Here is an 18,236-nt window from a genome sequence, read left to right on the forward strand (position 1 = left end):
AAACACATTTTTCACTCTGTTGCAATTACGGTTTTCCAGTCTGCCTCTGTGACCTGCCTATACTTCCTGAGGGCAGGGCCTGCATCTCGTTCATCACCCCCGTGTCCCCGGGGCCTGAATACCCCAGAGCAAGAGCCACAGGAGGCCAGAGGAAGGAAATAGAGTCCAGGCTGACTGCCAGACTTCAGCGATAGAAGAGAGTCAGGACTTTGCAGTGTGCGGCTCCCGACTCTGGAGGAGGGCCACGGAAGCCTGCCCTCGAGGCAAGGGCAATTTGTCTTCGGGGTCTCCAAAGTGATTCCAGCAAACAGTAGCTTTGTGTAGGAGCCTGTGGGTCCCAACAAGGCTGGAATCTGGTCCAGGGCTGAACCATTTTTTTTTTTTGGTAGAAGTGTAACCAAGCAAATCGTAGCTCACACTTACTGCATATTTATATGCATTAACTCATTGAAGACTTGTTATTGGGAGAGTTTTTTAATTTAGGGCGTAGTAAACTTTCTACTTTTCATTGAAAGTCAATGGGAACACAGGCTTTACTTTTCAGAGATCGTTTGGCTGGAATGGATAGCCTTTTTTTTTCAGCTCTACTGAGGTACGAATGACAAAACTGTAAGATATCTAAAGTGTACATCGTAATGATTTGATATACATATACATTGTGAAAGAATTCCTCCCACTTAATTAACACATCCATCACCTCGCATGTTTTTATATATATTTTGGTGAGAACATTTAAGTCCTACTCCCTTTGCAAACTTCAATTATACAATACAGGTATTAACTAGAGTCACTGTTATACATTTGATCCTCAGACTTTTATTCATCTTATAACTGGAAGTTTGCATTTACCAACCGTCCCCTTTTTCCGCTACTCCACTGCCCCTAGCAACTACCCTTCTACTCTCTGCTTCTAAGAATTTGACTTCTTTCTAAAAAAATTTTTTTAGATTCCATATGTGAGTGATACCATGCAGTATCTGTCCTTCTCTGACTTATTTCACTTAGCATAATGCCCTTGAGATTTGTCCATGTTGTCCAAAGGCAAGATTTCCTTCTTTGTCATGGCTGAATGTTATTCCATTGGGTATACATATATATATGCCACATCTTTTTCTTTTCTTTTTTTTTTTTTTTTAAGATTTATTTATTTATTTTGAGAGAGAGAACGAGCAGGGGGGCAGAGGGAAAAGGAGAGAGAATCTCAAGCAGACTCCCTGCTGAGCAGGGAGCCCAATGTGGGGCTTGATCTCATGACCCTGAGATCAGGGCCTGAGCCAAGACCAAGAGTTGGACGCTTAACCAATTGAGCCACCAGGCGCCCCTAAGCTACATCTTTTTTAAGGAATGTTTAACATTTACTGGCCAGAACAGTTGAACTGTTTGGCCGGCACACTGACAAGGGGATCTTAAGTAGGGAGAAGTAAGGTTCTCTGCAAACCAAATAAAAGGCATTCTATTGACTTTTCATGCAGTTCACCTTGTCATGTCTTACTGATTTGAAAGTAGTGTCAATAATCAAAAGGAGAAAGTATATCTTCTAAAACGTTTTGACTTAAAGCATTTTTTTTTACACACAAATAAAAGAATTAAAAATTCTAAGTCTTTTGACAAGAAGATATTGTATAGCACAAATACATTTTCTGTTACGGGATTTTAAGAAGATTATTATTTTAACAGTTGCCCATGCAGCATTTCACCAAAGACACAGAAGTATTTAGGCTTATTTTCTTCCGCAGGTTCCTTAAACATGTTACCAAAAGAGATTTATCACTTGAACCTGGAAAAGAAGAGCCTACTTCCTGCTTTGTGTGATAAGATGAAAGGCAAAAGGTAAGCAGAATAAACAGCTGTCTGAGAGATCGACTATGTGTGTCTTTTGAAACTAGGTCTTTAATCTTCACTGGCACTTCCCAACTCAACCGGTGCCACAGTGCGCTCCTCATAAAAGAAGAGGTAACTGTCATTACTGACTATAATGCTTTGGAAGTCTTAGAAGCACAAAATCAAAGAGTAAATAAATCACAAACGAAACTTCAATGTTCAACCACCGCGCATTTTTTAATGCTGCATTTTACTCTTTATAAGGATGAAGTTATTAACTGTTGCAAAGGGATGGAAAGGTTTAAGTTCCTTCCCAAAACCTTCTCCCCTTGGCAGACCTACCACTTGGTCTGTAGTGCAGCTTAGAGGGGTTTATGAGTGGAGAAATGTCATGGGTTACCGAAGCCTCAACACTTACTAAAATGAAGCCTATCAGTTTGAATAGCCCATGAGAACGCTGCATTTCTGAATTCCTACTTCTTCTACCTACAGAAGAGATTCAATTTCTCCTCCTGTGGCCTCCCTACCTCTAACACACCAAAGCCTCCCACCTCCCCCATGCCTCTTTAAAGCCCAAAGACAACACAAAAAAAGCAGCAGAGAACAAACAACAACAAAACCCCTTAAGACAACAACAAAAAAAGGAGGTGGTAGGAATTTTGGTGTGTGTTCTTAAAGTCTCTCAAATCAAAGCAAGACAAAACTATGACAAAAACAACAGCAACAACAAACCCCAAATACAGATGATCTTTTGACCTGCTACTGTATGGTTATCTTTCCATAAAGGGGATAATTTCAGTATGCTGTGCAATTACTTCTACTCATTCAGTCCTATTCCTACTTGAATCCTACCGCAGGCTAAAATATGCCAAGATCCTTCATTAACATATCATAGATTTTCTTTTCAGTATAAATCAAACTAAATAGGTCATGATTGCTTAATCAGTATGCAAAGTATTGCCTCTGGGAATTACCTTCAATCCTCTGACAGCTAGAATTCTTTTTAGTGCTTTGGAAATTTAATTCTACCCAACCTAACCCTACCCAGCTCCTCATTCCCTCACATCAAAATTTTCATCCTATGAGGCATAGATCTTGTCCTAGAATGGGTACCATGGCACTAACAGCAGGGATTTAATTAATTCAAGGGGAAAACAGATTCTGTAACCAAGCCCCACCACCACCACCATGTGATTAAGACCTTTCCCCACCCCCACCTCGGCAGCCAAGAAAAGAGGGTGGGAGAAAGGTGCGCTCCTGAGATTATGTTACTGATATACTTAGGCCTCCCTCTTAGGAAAGGATTGATTCTTCCTTACAAAGGCAGGCTCACATCACTCCTAAAAGAGCGAGGAGTCCATGATCATCCACATTTATTAAACAGTGTCTGAAGAACTCTCGTGTAGTCCTGTAGCTTTCAATGACATCAATATGCAGATAACTCCCCATGTTTATTTCCATCCCTAACTCTTCCTCCGAGTGGCCCTCTCGACATAGAAACCTGTTTGTCACCAAAACAGAATTCTTGGGTCTCCCCACCAGACTTGTTTTCTAGAACAGCAAACAGGCCTACAACGTATCAGATACCATTCTGCCTGCTTTACAAATATTAACTCATCGAATCCTCACTACCTATGAGATAGGTACTAATAGGATCTCATCTCACCGATGCTGGGGACCTAGATTTCAATCCAAGCAACTGGAGTCCAGAGCCCACGGGCTTAGCCGTGATGCATGTAATGCCCACTGCTGTACACAGTCCCAGTGCTCAACTGGCTGCCCCGTCAAAGATCCGACAGTCACGTTTGATCCCTCTATTTGCCTCCTCTCCCACCCCCAAACCTCTGGGAAATCCCCCCGGCCTGGCCTCCTCATCCTGTCCCCTCTCTGTCCCTCACTATCAGCACCGACGTGGACTACTACAACAGTCTCAGAAAGGATCTTCCAGTCTCCGCTCCTGCCTCTCCCCATTCTGTATAACACAAAGAAACCAGAGTGATTTTTTTTAAAAAGGTGAATCGGAACAGATTACTTCCTGCTTCAAATCCTCCAGTGGCACCCAGAGCCCTTGGAATAAGACCCCCAGTCCTCCCCACAGTCTGGGAGGCCCCCCAGGCCCAGACCTCCACCCCTCTCACTACCCTGCAAAACCACTTCTGGCCTCGGGGTCTTTGCAGCAACTTTTGCCTCAGCCCCAAAGCTCTCCCCTACATCATCACAAGACAGGATCCACCTGACACTTGGGTGTCAGCTCAGAGTGACCTCCCGGGACAGCACTAGGATAGGACTTCCCTCACTGGGACTCTGTCACAGTCGCCCCTGCCCTCTCCTCTAGCCTGTCACCCTGTGCTGTTCTCATCACAGTACTCCTGACAGCTCTTCCTATGGTGGCTTTGTCACGGGTTTCATGCTCCTTTCTCCCTCAACACTCTAAGTCCCCACTCTAGGGACTTTGTCCATCTTGCTGAGTCCCACATCCCGAGGGCTTAGATTAGCTCCTGGGTAATAACGACTAATAGTTGACACACGTAAAGACTTGTTGGGTAAATGAACTGTCATGATCCTTTGAACGGCTTTCTAGTGCCTCTGAAGTAAGAGTAACTCTATTAACAGATACCACGAGGCCCTGTGCAAGCCCCGGCCACTTCTGCCTGCTGTCTCCACAACGCTAATGAACTGGACTGCTTTCCTGGGGGACAGGGAGGCTTCTCTCCTCCTCTCCCAGGAGGCTCCCCCTGCCCCTCCTGGCCTGCTGAAGCATCTGTCTCTTGCCTTGAAAAACCTTCCCTGAGACCCCAGGCAGGGTTCAATCTCCTGCTTCATACATAACACTCTATTTTCCTTCACATCACTCCTCATACTTACCGTTTAACTGGGTATTCAGAATAACTTGTAAAATACACACAAACAAAAACCAAACTCTGTTTTCCTGACTAGTCTTTCAACTCCATAACCCTAGGGAATAAATCTATTCATTCGACAAAAAGCTTGATACTAACTAGACTGTCTGACTATAAAACCAACTTGTTTTTCAAACATGAGAAAACCAGAGACTATATATTCTCCCGTGTGGGAGGAGGCTACCCACCCTCCTTGAACTTGCTCACTCTAATTCCACACCTCCGACGACTGTGAATCTCTCCCTACCCTGCCCCCTCAGACCTAGGGCAAACTTGACGTACCCTCTGCCCAGATACGGGCTGCTCCGTCCCTCCCGTCAGCAACGGGAGAGCCAGAGTCGTCCTGCCCTCTGTTTGCTTAGCCCACTCCTGCAGTGTGGTTAGGGAGGCCAAGCAGAAAGATCCTGCCTGGGTCTTACACCCCAGAAGGCAGTGCAGATCAGTGTGGCAGGAGGTACCCAGGACCAGGACACTGGAGCTCGCTCTGCCTCCCTCTGTCAGGGCCACTAAGTGGTCTAAGCCACCAAAGTGCAAAGACAGAAGCCAAAACTACTGATGGAGAAGCTCATTTAATTAAGCACCTAAAATCCAGCTCTCCTTTAGAGGAGATTGTTCATATAGTGTGGAAATATCTATTTTAAATTGATAAACACCCCCATGCGGTCTCTTATCGTCTTCCATAATTGTCACCATCGGGCTGGGGAAGGTTAATCTGCCTCTGGAGATAACTCGATGGGCTCCCTGGCTCCATCCTGCCCTACTCTGGGCTGTGCCCTGACACAGTCTGGATGAGCTCTTGGGGGACACAAGCATAGGAGCAGATAGGACTACAAGGCTGTGATAGGGGAAAAGAACATTCTCCTTTACATGGAGCCTAGGGGAAGCAGAGTGGGGAGACATCAAGTTCCTTTTAGATGGAACTCTTCATACAAAGGGCACCTTCACTGAGGTCTGAGGGCTTAGTTTTCAGTGACCAGCATGCAAAGCTGACCGCCAGCAAAACAGAAGCAACTGCTGTTCATCACTGGTACTTACTCCTATTGCCAGGCCTATCTATGTCCGGGAGAAAAACTGATTTCCACTAAAATATTAGGAATGTAATAACTTTACCATCCAATGGATAATGCCAGGGAAGAAAATGCATAACACGAAGACAAAAACTAGGGGCTAATGTTAGGGCTAGGGATAGGAACTTTCTCCATCAGCCTCTAGCCCCCAACTCACAAAAAAAGAAAAATTACATCATGATGTGGGTACCTTCTTCCCTTTGATATGAGAACACCTCGCAAGCAAAATATTTTAAATCATTAGGAAAGCACCACAATAGTTGAATATTTCATGTATTTAAAAAGTAATCCAATAAAAGTATGATTGCAGAATACCCAAAGTTATTCTGTATCTTGCCTAATATTAGACAAAAAGATAATGGGGAAGCCAAAACCATTTCTGGTGGTGTGAGCAGGAAAAACTCACTTTTCCTATGTGTCTCCTTTGCTCTTGGGCTGACTACCACACTCACAACACATCTGACAGCAGAAGCATGCTTTTTCCCTCACCAAGCAATTCTGTGACACCAGCTGGGTGTCCTAAATTTTAAGGCACCGCATACCCGGAGAGAGTGTCAGCTCCCACAGGTGAAGGGCTCAATCCTACAAGAGCACCCCCCTCATCTCACTTCAGATGCCAATGGCAAGTTCAGGTTATCACCTGTGTGCTTCTGACCAATGGGCAATAAATCGGAGGTTTCCATGACCTCCTTCTCGAGTTTGATTAATTTGCTAGGGTGGCTTACAGAACTCAGGAAAATGTTTCCTTACTAGATGACTGGCTTATTATAAAAGGATATGACAAAGGATACAGACAGGGCGAGGTATGTGGGGAGGGCTGTGGGGCTTCCATGCTCTCTTCTGGTGCACCCCTCTCCCAGCACCTCTCTGTGTTCATCAACTCAGAAGCTCTCTGGATGCCATGTTTTGGGGATTTTTATGGAGGTATCATCATATAGGTATGACCAGTCATTAACTCCATTTCCAACCCCCTCTCCCCTCTCTGGAGGATAAGGCACAGCGCTGCAAGTCCAAGCTTCTAATCATGGCTTGGTCTTTCTGGTGACCAGCACCCCCATCCCAGAGCCACTGAGAGTCACCTCATTAGAACAAAGGATACTGCTGCTATTCTGGAAATTCCAAGAGATTTAGGGACTCTGTGTCAGGAACCAGGGATAGAGAGCAATACATATACATACACACACACACACACACACACACACACACATATATTTTTCTATTATCTCATATGGCCTTATCCCAGCTCTAAATATTCCCTAGAGTAGAAGGGATGAAAAGTACATCCCCAAAGTATAAGCACTTCTTTTTAAATTAATGGGCAACAAGTCTGTACTAAACTTGCCAACCACTTGGTATAGAAACTGAAAATCCGTAGTGAATCCCAAGTATTCTGAGGAAAAAGCACCTGTCCGTTTAGAATTGTATGAGAAAACATAAAGAAAAAAAAAATCTATTTAACAAATGCTTAAAAACAGAGAATACAGAGAAAAAATACAAACCCATAAAAGTCGTCTGGTGAACAGTTTAATTTCCTGAAGCTACTTTTTAGAGTCTGCATCATGCAATGTATTTAATGATTATTCATATTTATTTTATTTCTAGAGAAAATATTTTTCCTAGCCACAAGTACCAAATCAGCCTCATAGGAAAAATAAATAAATAAATAAATAAATAAAAACCCAGAAGAGGTGAGAGACCGCGGTAAGTGATTTTTTAAACATTCCATTGGGATACTTACGCAGTTGTGGTCTGCACGTCGTACCAGCTTCTGCTGAAATTCTGTTTTAATTCATTCATCAGGTTCATGCCGAGTTTCTGTTTTATCTCAACCAGATGCCTTTCTTTCGCTGATAAAACTTGCCGTAATGTTGTGATTTCGTCTTCTAGCTACAGATGGGAGGGAAAGCGGTGTGGAAAGATGTGAGGGCAGCTGAAACACACACCTGCAAAGTGCTCGGTGCTCCAAAGCAACCCTCTGCACACTGTCCTATTACCAGGCCCTCGCTTACTTATAGCAAACGCAGCCCACGGGCATGACGGTCTGGTATTTTAAAATAGAAATAGATTATTTTAGTTTTAATGATTATAAAAGTAATCACTGCTCCTTATAAAAAATTCACTCAAACAGCAAAATATAAACAAGAATGATAAACCTACAACCCACTAGGAAATAGCTGCCACCTGATTTTTTGGCTTCTAATCTTCCAAATGTTTTAAAAAACAAAAACAAAAACAAAAACTCAGGGCTTGAACTCACAACCCTGAGATCGAGACCTGAGCGGAGATCAAGAGTCGGATGCTTAACTGACTGAGCCACCCAGGTGCTCCCCACAAATGTTTTTTTTTAATACTGTACATAGATATAATTTTTGCACAAAAAGTTGGCTTTGGACTGTATGCCTTTCTCCTATAAGCAACTTCAAGTGCCACTGGTCGGTACCGTGTGCTCATCTTTTGCCCATCACACATCACTGCACTGCTGCAGGCACAGAGTGAGCAGACACTGTGGTTTTTGCCAAGCTAATGCATCAGGAAGGGAGGAACAAGGGAGGACAGCATGTATACAAGGACGTGATTTGTGTTGCTTTTTCTTTTTAACAGTGTATTGACAAGTAACTGATGTATAGTAAACCGCCCACATTTAAAGTGTATATATAGTCTGTAAGTTTTGACATGTGTGTTACTCTTGTGAAGTCATCACTGCAATCAAAACAGTGAACACATCCATCACCTCCAAAAGTTTTCTAGGTCCTCTTTGTAAGTCCTCCCTCTTTCTTCTCTCCCCTCCTCCAGGTAGCCGCTGATCTTTCTTTCACTCCACAGCTCATTTTTGTGTGGCTTTGTTCACTCAGTCTAATTATTTGAGATCTTTGAGATTTATCCATGTTGCTGCATTATCAGGGGTTCTTCCCGTTTTATTGAAGACTAGTATTTCATTGTATGGACAGTGTGTTACCTATTCACCTGGTGAAGGACATTTGGGTTCGGCCAATGCAAATAAAGCTGCTATGAACACTCATGTACAAGGTTATGTATGGACATATTTCCTCTTTCCCTTGTGCTAGCAGAAAAGCAAATCTCATAAAATTGCTCTTGCTCACTATGTAAAACAGTATGGAGATCCCTCAAAAAAATAGAACTACCATACCACCCAGTAATTTTCCTTCTGGGTACTCATTCAAAGAAAATGAAAACATTAACTCAAAAAGATACATACACCCCCATGTTCATTGCAGCATTATTTACAATAGCCAAGATATGGAAACTGGCTAAGTGTCCACTGATGGATGAATGGAGAAAAAAAATGTCAAACACACACACACACACACACACACACACACACACACACACAGGAATATTATTCAGCCATAAAAAAGAAGGAAATGTTGCCATTTATGACATGGATGGAACTTGAGGGTATTATGCTAAGTGAAATGTTATCAGACACAGAAAGACAAATACCATATGATCTCATTTATATGTGGAATCTAGAAAAACCAAAGCAAATGAAAACAAGCTCATAGATACAGAGAAGAGACTGGTGATTGCCAGAGGGGAGGGATGCGGGGAGGGGGGGGAGTGGGCGGGGAGGGGTGGATGAAATGGGTGAAGAAGGTCAAAAGGTACAAACTTAGTTATAAAATAAGTCACATGCCAAAAATTGCTCTTGCAAATGTAATTTCTAACAAAGCAGTTCTGTAAAAAGCCCAGATTTTAGAGAGTGTTGCTATAACCTATGAAAATCAATTTGAAACTCCATAAAGTCTTTGATTCCAATTACTGTATTTTATTCTGTTGTCATATTTTATAATGTATCGCCCTGATAAGATTGCTTAAATTTACATCGTTATTTTCTGAACAGTACGAATGACTTCCTTTGTGAAGCCAGAAGAGAACTATTAGTACTCCCTTAGCATCCCACATGCATAGGGGTCATAAAAAGCCTGACATTTTTACTAGATTTCTTATTTTTACAAATGTGGCAGCTGTGTCTCATTTACATTCAGAGTATCGCTCTACTTCTGACCACAAACCACATTTACACTAACACCATCAGTCATCATGCAAATGTGTTCCTTGGGTTACCAGGGATATAGCTGCTAGAAAAGCCTCTCAAGAAAGACAAGTACCTTTGCCTTTTTACTAGTGCAAGGAAGATTTTACCCCAATGGTGGACAGATCGGAATAGTGTTGTGAAGCTTCACGGACATAAATAATCACTTAAGCAAAATAGGCATAATTCCAAGTCGGAAGCATCTTAAAGACCACAGTAGAAAAGAACAATCTCTTGGAGTTTTTAATATCAGCAAATGTCCTAGTAATCTAGCATTATTCATTTATTATGTTTATGGGACAGTTTTCTAATACTCACAGAAATCTTTCTAAAATGAATTACACATTCCATAAACATGTTATAGTCAGCACTGTCTTTTCTTGATGAGCAGGTCTTCAGTATGCAGACATACACTCATTGCTGCAAAAGGAGTCTACTTGGGGACCACCAAAGGCGGTCATGTTTTTAGTCTCCTCATTAAATGAGAACACACGGTTACTGTAAATTAAACCCTCTATTCTTTTGCTATCATGTCACATTCCACTCTTTCATCTTTGTCAGTGTGTCTTCCTGTGTTTAATCTGTGGCCTACTAATTCTCAAGGTTGTATCTCTAGCTCTCTTTCTGTAGCAGCCCTTTATTCTGTAAAAAGAACTTTTCTGCGTTCTTTTGCATAAATAATATGTTTTGAGTGACTGAAATTATTGGGAGTCTTGGGGTTTTTTTTATACATTGGGTATGACTGTGGTTTTCACTGTGTAATAAAAATAATGGGACAATTTTTACCCGGCAGAAAGAACTTACAGATGTAGAGAAGAGGAAAGAGGTTTAAACATCTTGATATTCTCAATCTCATATCTGTGGGACCCTAGAAATTTGCTCAAAATGGGGGGGGCAGTAGGAGATTCATTAGTTATTTGAGGGAGGTAAGGGATTCATAGTTTTCTAATGAAATCCTTGATCCCCCAAAAGTGAAGAGAAACACTGAAGTGACCAATTTACCAAACACAAACCTAAAGAAAGAACACTGAGGTCCCACGCCTTACATTTTAAACATGGAAGCACACATTAAAAAGCATTTGTAAGGAACAGACTTTTAATGATGGAGACGTGAACTTGGTTACTCAGTTGGGTCTATTCTCAGGTTTTTTAATGAAATTCTCACCATTTCAATGAAATGCTGAGACACATTTCTTGAAGCTTTCAGTATATTTACCGGTGATCTAAATATATGCCAAAAAATCTACAAGCAAATCCAGAAATTGAAAAAACACGTAATATTAAATTATATTAGCTTGCAAGAATGAAAATGAGAACCACATCTCTTTACACAGAACAGAGTTCTGCCCCACAGCAAAGCCTTTAATCACAAATATTTTAAATGATGCTCATGGTGAGAGTCTACCCCTCATTTGACTAAAGAGATTTTTTGGTCTAGTTACACCAGTGGTTTTCAATTTCAGTTTACATAAAAGTCACTCATTGGGCATATTTAAAATGCAGATTCCAGATGTATGCGCCTTTTAATGCCCTGAGATTCTGATATCTTCAATTTGGTAGGGCCGGGCTACATACATTATTTAACAACTGCTCCCAGATACTCTGATGCAGGTGGTATGGAAACCTGATATCATAAGTACCTCTGTAAGCCACATCAAATTCTTTTTGGGATGAGGTAGAGTGCAGGTAGTCTTTAATTGAAATATTTAATATACTCTTTCCCCTTTAATTTTAAATTAATCATTTCTTTATTATAAACTAATAGTCTGGTTCTTTGGTTTCTTGACTCCCTAGAAGATCTCCTTGTATGACCAATATTTATGCCTAAGATTAGATATTTAAACTTGATTATTTAAATATGAATTAACATGCACATAACAAGTGTCAGAGGATGTAGCAAAATTGGAACCCATGTACATGGCTGGGTAGGAATGGAAGATGGCTTAGCCTCTTTGGAAAAGAGTCTGGTAGTGTCTTAAAAAGTTAAACACAGAATTACCATATGACCCAACAATTCCACTCCCAGGTATATTCCCCAAAGAATATAAACAAATACATGTATACACATGTTCATAATAGCACCATTCACAATAGCCAGATGTGAAAACAGCCGAAATACCCATCAAAGAATGAACAGATAAACAATTGCAGTATACACAAAAATGGAGTATTATTCAGCCATAAAAAGGAATGGAGTAGTGAGACATGTTACAAAGTGGATGAACCTCAAAAACATTAGGCTAAGTGAAAGAAGCCAGACACGAAAGGTCATCTATTATATGAAATATACAGAATAGTAAATCCAAAGATACAGAATGGGGAGCAACTGTGTTGGGGAAATGGGAAGCAACTATGTAACGAATATGGGGTTTCTTCTTGGGGTGCTAAAAATAGTTTGGAACTAGAGGTGGTAGTTACACAACATTGTAAGTATACTAAATGCTATTGAACTGTTCACTTTAAAAGTTAATTTCATATTAAAATAGTTAATTTTATACCTCAATAAAAAATGCAAAAAAGTATAAATTAATCTGAACTAGCTAATGAATTACCTTCAAAATGAAATTTATGTTAGAAGATTGAAAATTTACTCTCCGATTTTATCTGCTAGATTACATAAAATATCTAACTTATATCCGGACAAAAAAATACTTTCATAAACTATTAAATCATCAGTGTGATGCTTAGGAGTAAGAGTATTTGGTCTCTTGCATCCACTGCTTCAAGGCCAGCCTCCTCTCCTGGTTAATCATGCCTTTGGCTAAGACTCCTAAGAACTAAGATTAAAATCCAGATCCAACTTGAGAGAGTGCAATGGTTATTTTTATGTGTCAATTTGACTGGGCCATAGGATACCCAGCCATTTGGTCAAACATCATGTTGCATGTGCCCAGGAGGGTGTTTCTGCATAAGATTAACAATTGAATTGGTAGACTGAGTAGAGCAGATTGTCTTCCCAAAGTGGGTGGGCCTCATCAAATCAGCTGAAGGTCTAAATAGAACAAAAGGGCTGACCTTCCTTCAGTTAATAGGGACTCTTCTAGGGGCACCTGGGTGGCTCAGTCGTTAAGTGTCTGCCTTCAGCTCAGGTCATGATCCCAGGGTCCTGGGATCAAGTCCCGCACTGGGTTCCCTGCTCCGCGGGAAGCCTGCTTTCTCCCTCTCCCACTCCCCCTGCTTGTGTTCCTTCTCTCACTGTGTCTCTCTCTGTCAAATAAATAAATAAAATCTTTTTAAAAAAAGAAATAGGGACTCTTCTTGCCTGGCTGCATTTGAGTTGGGACATTGTTCTTCTTCCTTCAGATTTAAACTGTAATATCAGCTGTTCTTAGGCCTCGCGCCTGCTGGCCTTCAGACTGGAGCTACACCATCAGCTCCCTGGGTCTCCAGCTTGCTGACTATAGATCCTGTGACTATCAGCCTCCATAATCACATCAGCCAATTCCTTGTAAGATCTCTATTGGTTCTGTTTCTCTGAAGGACTCTAATACAGAAGGGTATTACAATAAGACATTACAGACTATGAACACTTCAGTTGCTCACTACTGAGTCCAGAAAGAGTGAAGAAGGTCTTGAAGGAGGCAACTAAGAGAGAGGGGCCCAGAGCCTAAGGCACTTCTTTGTGAGTCCACGACACAGGTGGCTTGAGGGTACTGTGTTCTTCCTGGGGAATCACACACCAAAGGAACGGAGAAGAGCCCAAAGGGAGACGAAGGGAGCCTGAAAATTGGCTTTGCCTACTTGCTCATGTTGCCTGGTGTTTTTCCCACTCCTATTAATGCCTATTTTTCTTGAGTCATTTTATCTAGAGGACACTGGCAGTATTTGATGGTTATATAATCATAAATTTACAGTACTAATGCCAACATTTCATCCTTTTCAAAAGCCCATGAACGTTATGGAATACAAAGAGTAACATGCGGCTTTGTGAAATAAAAGTAGAATAGGATGGAAGCAGCACGGAAAGAGTGAGCAAGTTTATTCAAAGACGGAGAGAGAGAGGGGCACCTGGGTGGCTCAGTCTGTTAAGCGTCTGCCTTTGGCTCAGGTCATGATCTCAGGGTCTCGGGATGGAGCCCTGAGTTGGGCTCCCTGCTTGGCAGGGAGTCTGCTTCTCCCTCTGTCCCTCCTCCTGCTTGTGTTCTCTCTCTTTCAAATAAGTAAAATCTTAAAAAGGGAGTGAGAGAAAAAAAAAAAACCAAAGAATAGATGTGTAAAGACCTCAAAAAAGATGTCAGGAGCTAGTGAGAACAAATAGCTGAAACAAAATAGTATGTCTTTATATATTGGTAAGGTTTGTAAGAAAGCATATTCAACTTCTGGTATTTAAAAATGCAAATATTTTGGGGCACGAGGTTGGCTCAGATGGTAGAACATGTGTCTCTTGATCTTGGGGTCATGGGGTTCGAGCCCCATGTTGGGTGTAGAGGTTACTAAAAAAATTAAACTTAAAAAAAGTAAATATTTCTTTAAGCTATAAAATAATTCAAGTTCATTATAAATCTAATTGTATACCTTCTATAGACAGACTACTGCAGCAGATCAGAGGTGATACTGGCCTCACAATGAAGAAACTTTTAAAAATACACATACTGCATGATCACAATAATAAACTAAAGACTAAATTGTGTTAATAACAGATTCCTCTTTTAAAATGTAAGCTTCATCTAAGATGTAGCTTTTGGACAATATTGGCTTATTTTAGGTCTCCTGACATAAGGATGGATCTTCTGTTGCCAGCACTCGGTAGCACACAACAATATGTTGGCTGCGTGGATGAGTGCAGTTATGAGTTTGCCCGAAGTATAAGAGCATCCTCTTGGGCATATAAGCAACAAAATAGTACAGGAGAAAGCAGGAGGGAGGGATCCAACATAGTCACGAGACAGTGGGAGAATCTGAGGACAGGAAGGAGAGGAGCACATTGAGGAGGAGACTGGATCGCTGGCACATTCCTAGACCCTTGTGAGCAAGGGAGTCAGAGATAAGAAGTCCTCGTACACAAAGCTCTTGCTTTCGGTCATGGCCACCAATGATCGCCTGACTCAAAGGCAATCTACTAGGCTGGCCTGTGAGGTGTCCTGTTATCCAAGTGGCAAATGGATCGAGTTGGATCTTCCGTCAGGCACAGAGAGGGGTTGCTTGTGACCAGGCGCCCAGGAAGAATGCCTGTGGAGAGCTGAGGAAGCTGGGCTATCTAAAAGCTGTCTCTGGTCTTTGGAGGGCCACTTGTGGGACTGAAGAGATTGCTCTCTGTGTGTCCTTGCTGTAATGAAACACTAGCATCTGAGCTAATTTGAATGCATATGTGATCTGAAAGAACCTGGTTTGGGGTGGGTATGTGAGTGTGCATGCACATGTGTGTGAGCAAGTGTGTGTATGTGCGCGCGCACACACACACACACACACACACACAGCAGAAGGGCAGGGAAAGCAGACTTAAGAAAAGGATGAGCATTATGCAGAGGTGGCCTGAGGTGGAGGGAGAAGAAATGGAAATGTGAAGAGAAAAAACAGCAAAGATACATTTCCTTTGCTTTTCACTGGGCCTGGGGCACAGAGCTGCGCCCATGTGCCTCTGGGAGTCACGAAGCCACTCTGGCAACGTGCAGGACTTCTTCATTTCTGAAGAATCCAGAAATAAGAGAGAGGAAGCACTCTAAAGGATGAGAACATGAATCCTGGTAACTTGAACATAGTAACGGGGTCTGGCGTTACTTTCAGAAGTCAGGCTCAAGAGTCTTAGTAATGAGATGTGCTGGAAGCTTAGTAATGTGGCCAAGTGAGACAGGAATTTCTGGAAACACCACTGGTTTTTCGTATTACAGGGGCATCCACTTAGAACCAAGGCTCACTTTTTCTTGATTAGAAAAGTAATGCACGCTCACTGTTGAACGTTTAGAAAATAAAGAACGCACACAAAAAACACACTGATATATGTGTGTGTGTATACCCCAGCAGTCCCAGAACCCAGAAAACTCAAGGCATTTTCTGAAGGTTGGTCGGCTACAGAGGTTTTGTCTAAACTTAAACTTGGACTATAACAGTGAAGGAATTAAATTTTAGCTTAGAATCAGTTAGCTGACACCAGTCTGCGGAATATAACTTTTGGACACCACAATTGACATGAACAAGCTGGTCATGAACCAGATTTCCGGGCCGTAAGAAAACACGAAGCTAGGACATTTTCCTCCACAGCTGACTTCGGTCGGTGCGTGCCGGCATGTGCAGCTAACCGGAAGTCGACTGGGTGGTTCTAGATCAGTGGCCACAGACAGACCCGGCTCAAGAACCAGGCTAGTTGATCTGAGGCACTGTGCTTACTGAAATAATTTCTGTTGTATCAGAAGAACAAGTTGCTCTTTCATTTTATAATGAAGTTATTTTTGGGTGTGCTTTCTGAAAGCACCTAAAAAGTCTTTAAAATTATTACAAGCTGTCTTAAACAAACACGGCCAGAGGATTAGAGCTTGAAGAGCCTGGAGTGGACTAAGCACGTGAGGGTGAGGTGGAGCTCAAAGCTGTGTCCTCAGCCTGCAACTGAGCCCAGAGCCCTGCTTCTGGCTGGACCAGGAGGAGCTTCCTACCCTCGGATCCAGGGACACAGAATGGGGAGGAATATGGGCCTCATCCCTCTGGCCCTACTGCTTCTTCTCCTTGAAAAGCTCCCTTTCTCCAGTGCTTTCCTCCCACAACATAACCGCTCATTAGCAAAGTGTTTACGGGTTAGTGGGTGCTGTAAGCAATTGGCTGTAACAAAAGTTGTATTCCTGATGAGCCAGGCATCCTCCCCGCCTCTAAGTCCAGAGGCCCACAGCAACTACACAAGAATTAAGGAAACCTGAATTCACCATAGCTTTCCTTTCTGCCCCCAGAACTTTATTCTTCGGCAAATGAGTATACAACTTAAGAAATCTAGGTGCTTCTATGACTGACTTTTTAATTACAAAAATAAATCACTTCAAAGTATTTGTTGAGCTAAGTTTCTGACCTAAAGCAAGAACTGCTCTTAAAAAGGAGCTTGCACCTGGACCTATACCAAGGTCTTGGAAGAATTCATCAGGTCTGTAAGTGATTACGATTCCCATAATATTGTGAAATTAAAAAGAATAAGAGGTGCATATTTACAGCTAATTGTCATTGTTGCTTAAGCAACATAGCTATTCCTTTTTCTACTACAACCAGTGGATAACAGACAACTAGAATTACAAAAACATCCTAGAAAAAAATGAATTACCTTACAATATATCATGTATTAAATTTTATTAAATGAAAGACAACAGGAGCGCCTGGGTGGCCCAGTCGGTTAAGCATCCGACTCCTGATTTCAGCTCAGGTCATGATCTCAGGGTCATGACCTCGAGCCCCACATGGAGCTCCATGCTGGGTTGTGGAGCCTGCTTAAGATTCTCTCCCCCCCCCACCCTGCCCCGCTCCCCCCCCACCCCTGCTGGCGCTCTCTCAATAAATAAATAGATATATGAAAAACAACATAATTATAACATGGGACTTATACAAAACTAACACTAACTCCTAAGATCCTGAGATAGAACAACAGTAAGATGACTAAACATACCTGAACTAATTCTGCTTTTAACTCTTCCCTTTCCTCCTCAGACAGCATGCTGGAGAAGTCGGCGCTCGCTACTGTGTCTTCATCTCGTGCTTGCAATGGTTCAGTCTCCAACAGACCTTTAGGCAAGAGTGACAAAACATAATGCAATTAAAAAAAAATGAATTTAGCCAACTTATGTCTCCACAGTCTGGAGATAAACCAGATACACTGACAGACCCTCCTGCTAAAAAACAATTAAAAAATTCCCGGGGCGCCTGGGGGCTCAGTCGGCTGGGCACCTGCCTTCAGCTTGGGTCATGATCTCGGGGCCCTGGGATCAAGCCCCATGTCTGGCTCCCTGCTCAGTGGGGAGCCTGCTTCTCCCTCTGCCTCTGCCCCCCACACCCGGCTCGTGTGTGTGCTCTCTCTCTCTCTCAAATAAATGAATGGGATCTTTAAAAACTAAATAAATGAAATAAAAAACAACTAAAAATTCCAGAAAAAAAAAATCTTTCTAAATGTGTAATGAGCTGCCAAGAAAGTAAAGAATACTAAGAAGCCAAAGAACTACGTCAAAGTGGGAAGCCAGAAGTGTAAACAAAAGAAGTTTTCATTAGTTCCACATTTGCCACCCAGACGAATTCCAGCTTCGGTGTTCACTGCCTGGGGGGCAGGGGGCAGAGGACAAAGCCTAGGGCCACCCAAGGAGGAGAGGGGCTCTGCATCCCCACAGGGCTGCACCCCGAGAGGAAGGTGACCTGGAAATCAGTACCATCGCTGCCCACAGGCCTCTGCGAGGCAAGCAGCCTTGACACTCAGCACTGGATGGACGGCAAAAG

General features: G+C 42.3%; 1 protein-coding gene across 4 annotated transcripts in view; it reads right to left on the reverse strand.

Annotated features, from left to right (window-relative positions):
• TPD52L1 (TPD52 like 1) overlaps window positions 1-18,236 on the reverse strand; it is a 92,375-nt gene that overhangs the window by 16,192 nt on the left and 57,947 nt on the right. For all 4 annotated transcript variants that reach the window (XM_032407945.1, XM_032407944.1, XM_032407947.1 and 1 more), the window contains exons 2-3: window positions 17,419-17,534; window positions 7,527-7,675 (exon numbers count right to left, since the gene is read on the reverse strand). In XM_032407945.1, the coding sequence (XP_032263836.1) occupies window positions 7,527-7,675; window positions 17,419-17,534 (265 nt within the window). The remainder of the gene's footprint in view (window positions 1-7,526; window positions 7,676-17,418; window positions 17,535-18,236) is intronic.

Source organism: Phoca vitulina, unplaced genomic scaffold (assembly GCF_004348235.1).
Source record: "Phoca vitulina isolate PV1807 unplaced genomic scaffold, GSC_HSeal_1.0 scaffold9, whole genome shotgun sequence".
NCBI lineage: Eukaryota > Metazoa > Chordata > Mammalia > Carnivora > Phocidae > Phoca > Phoca vitulina.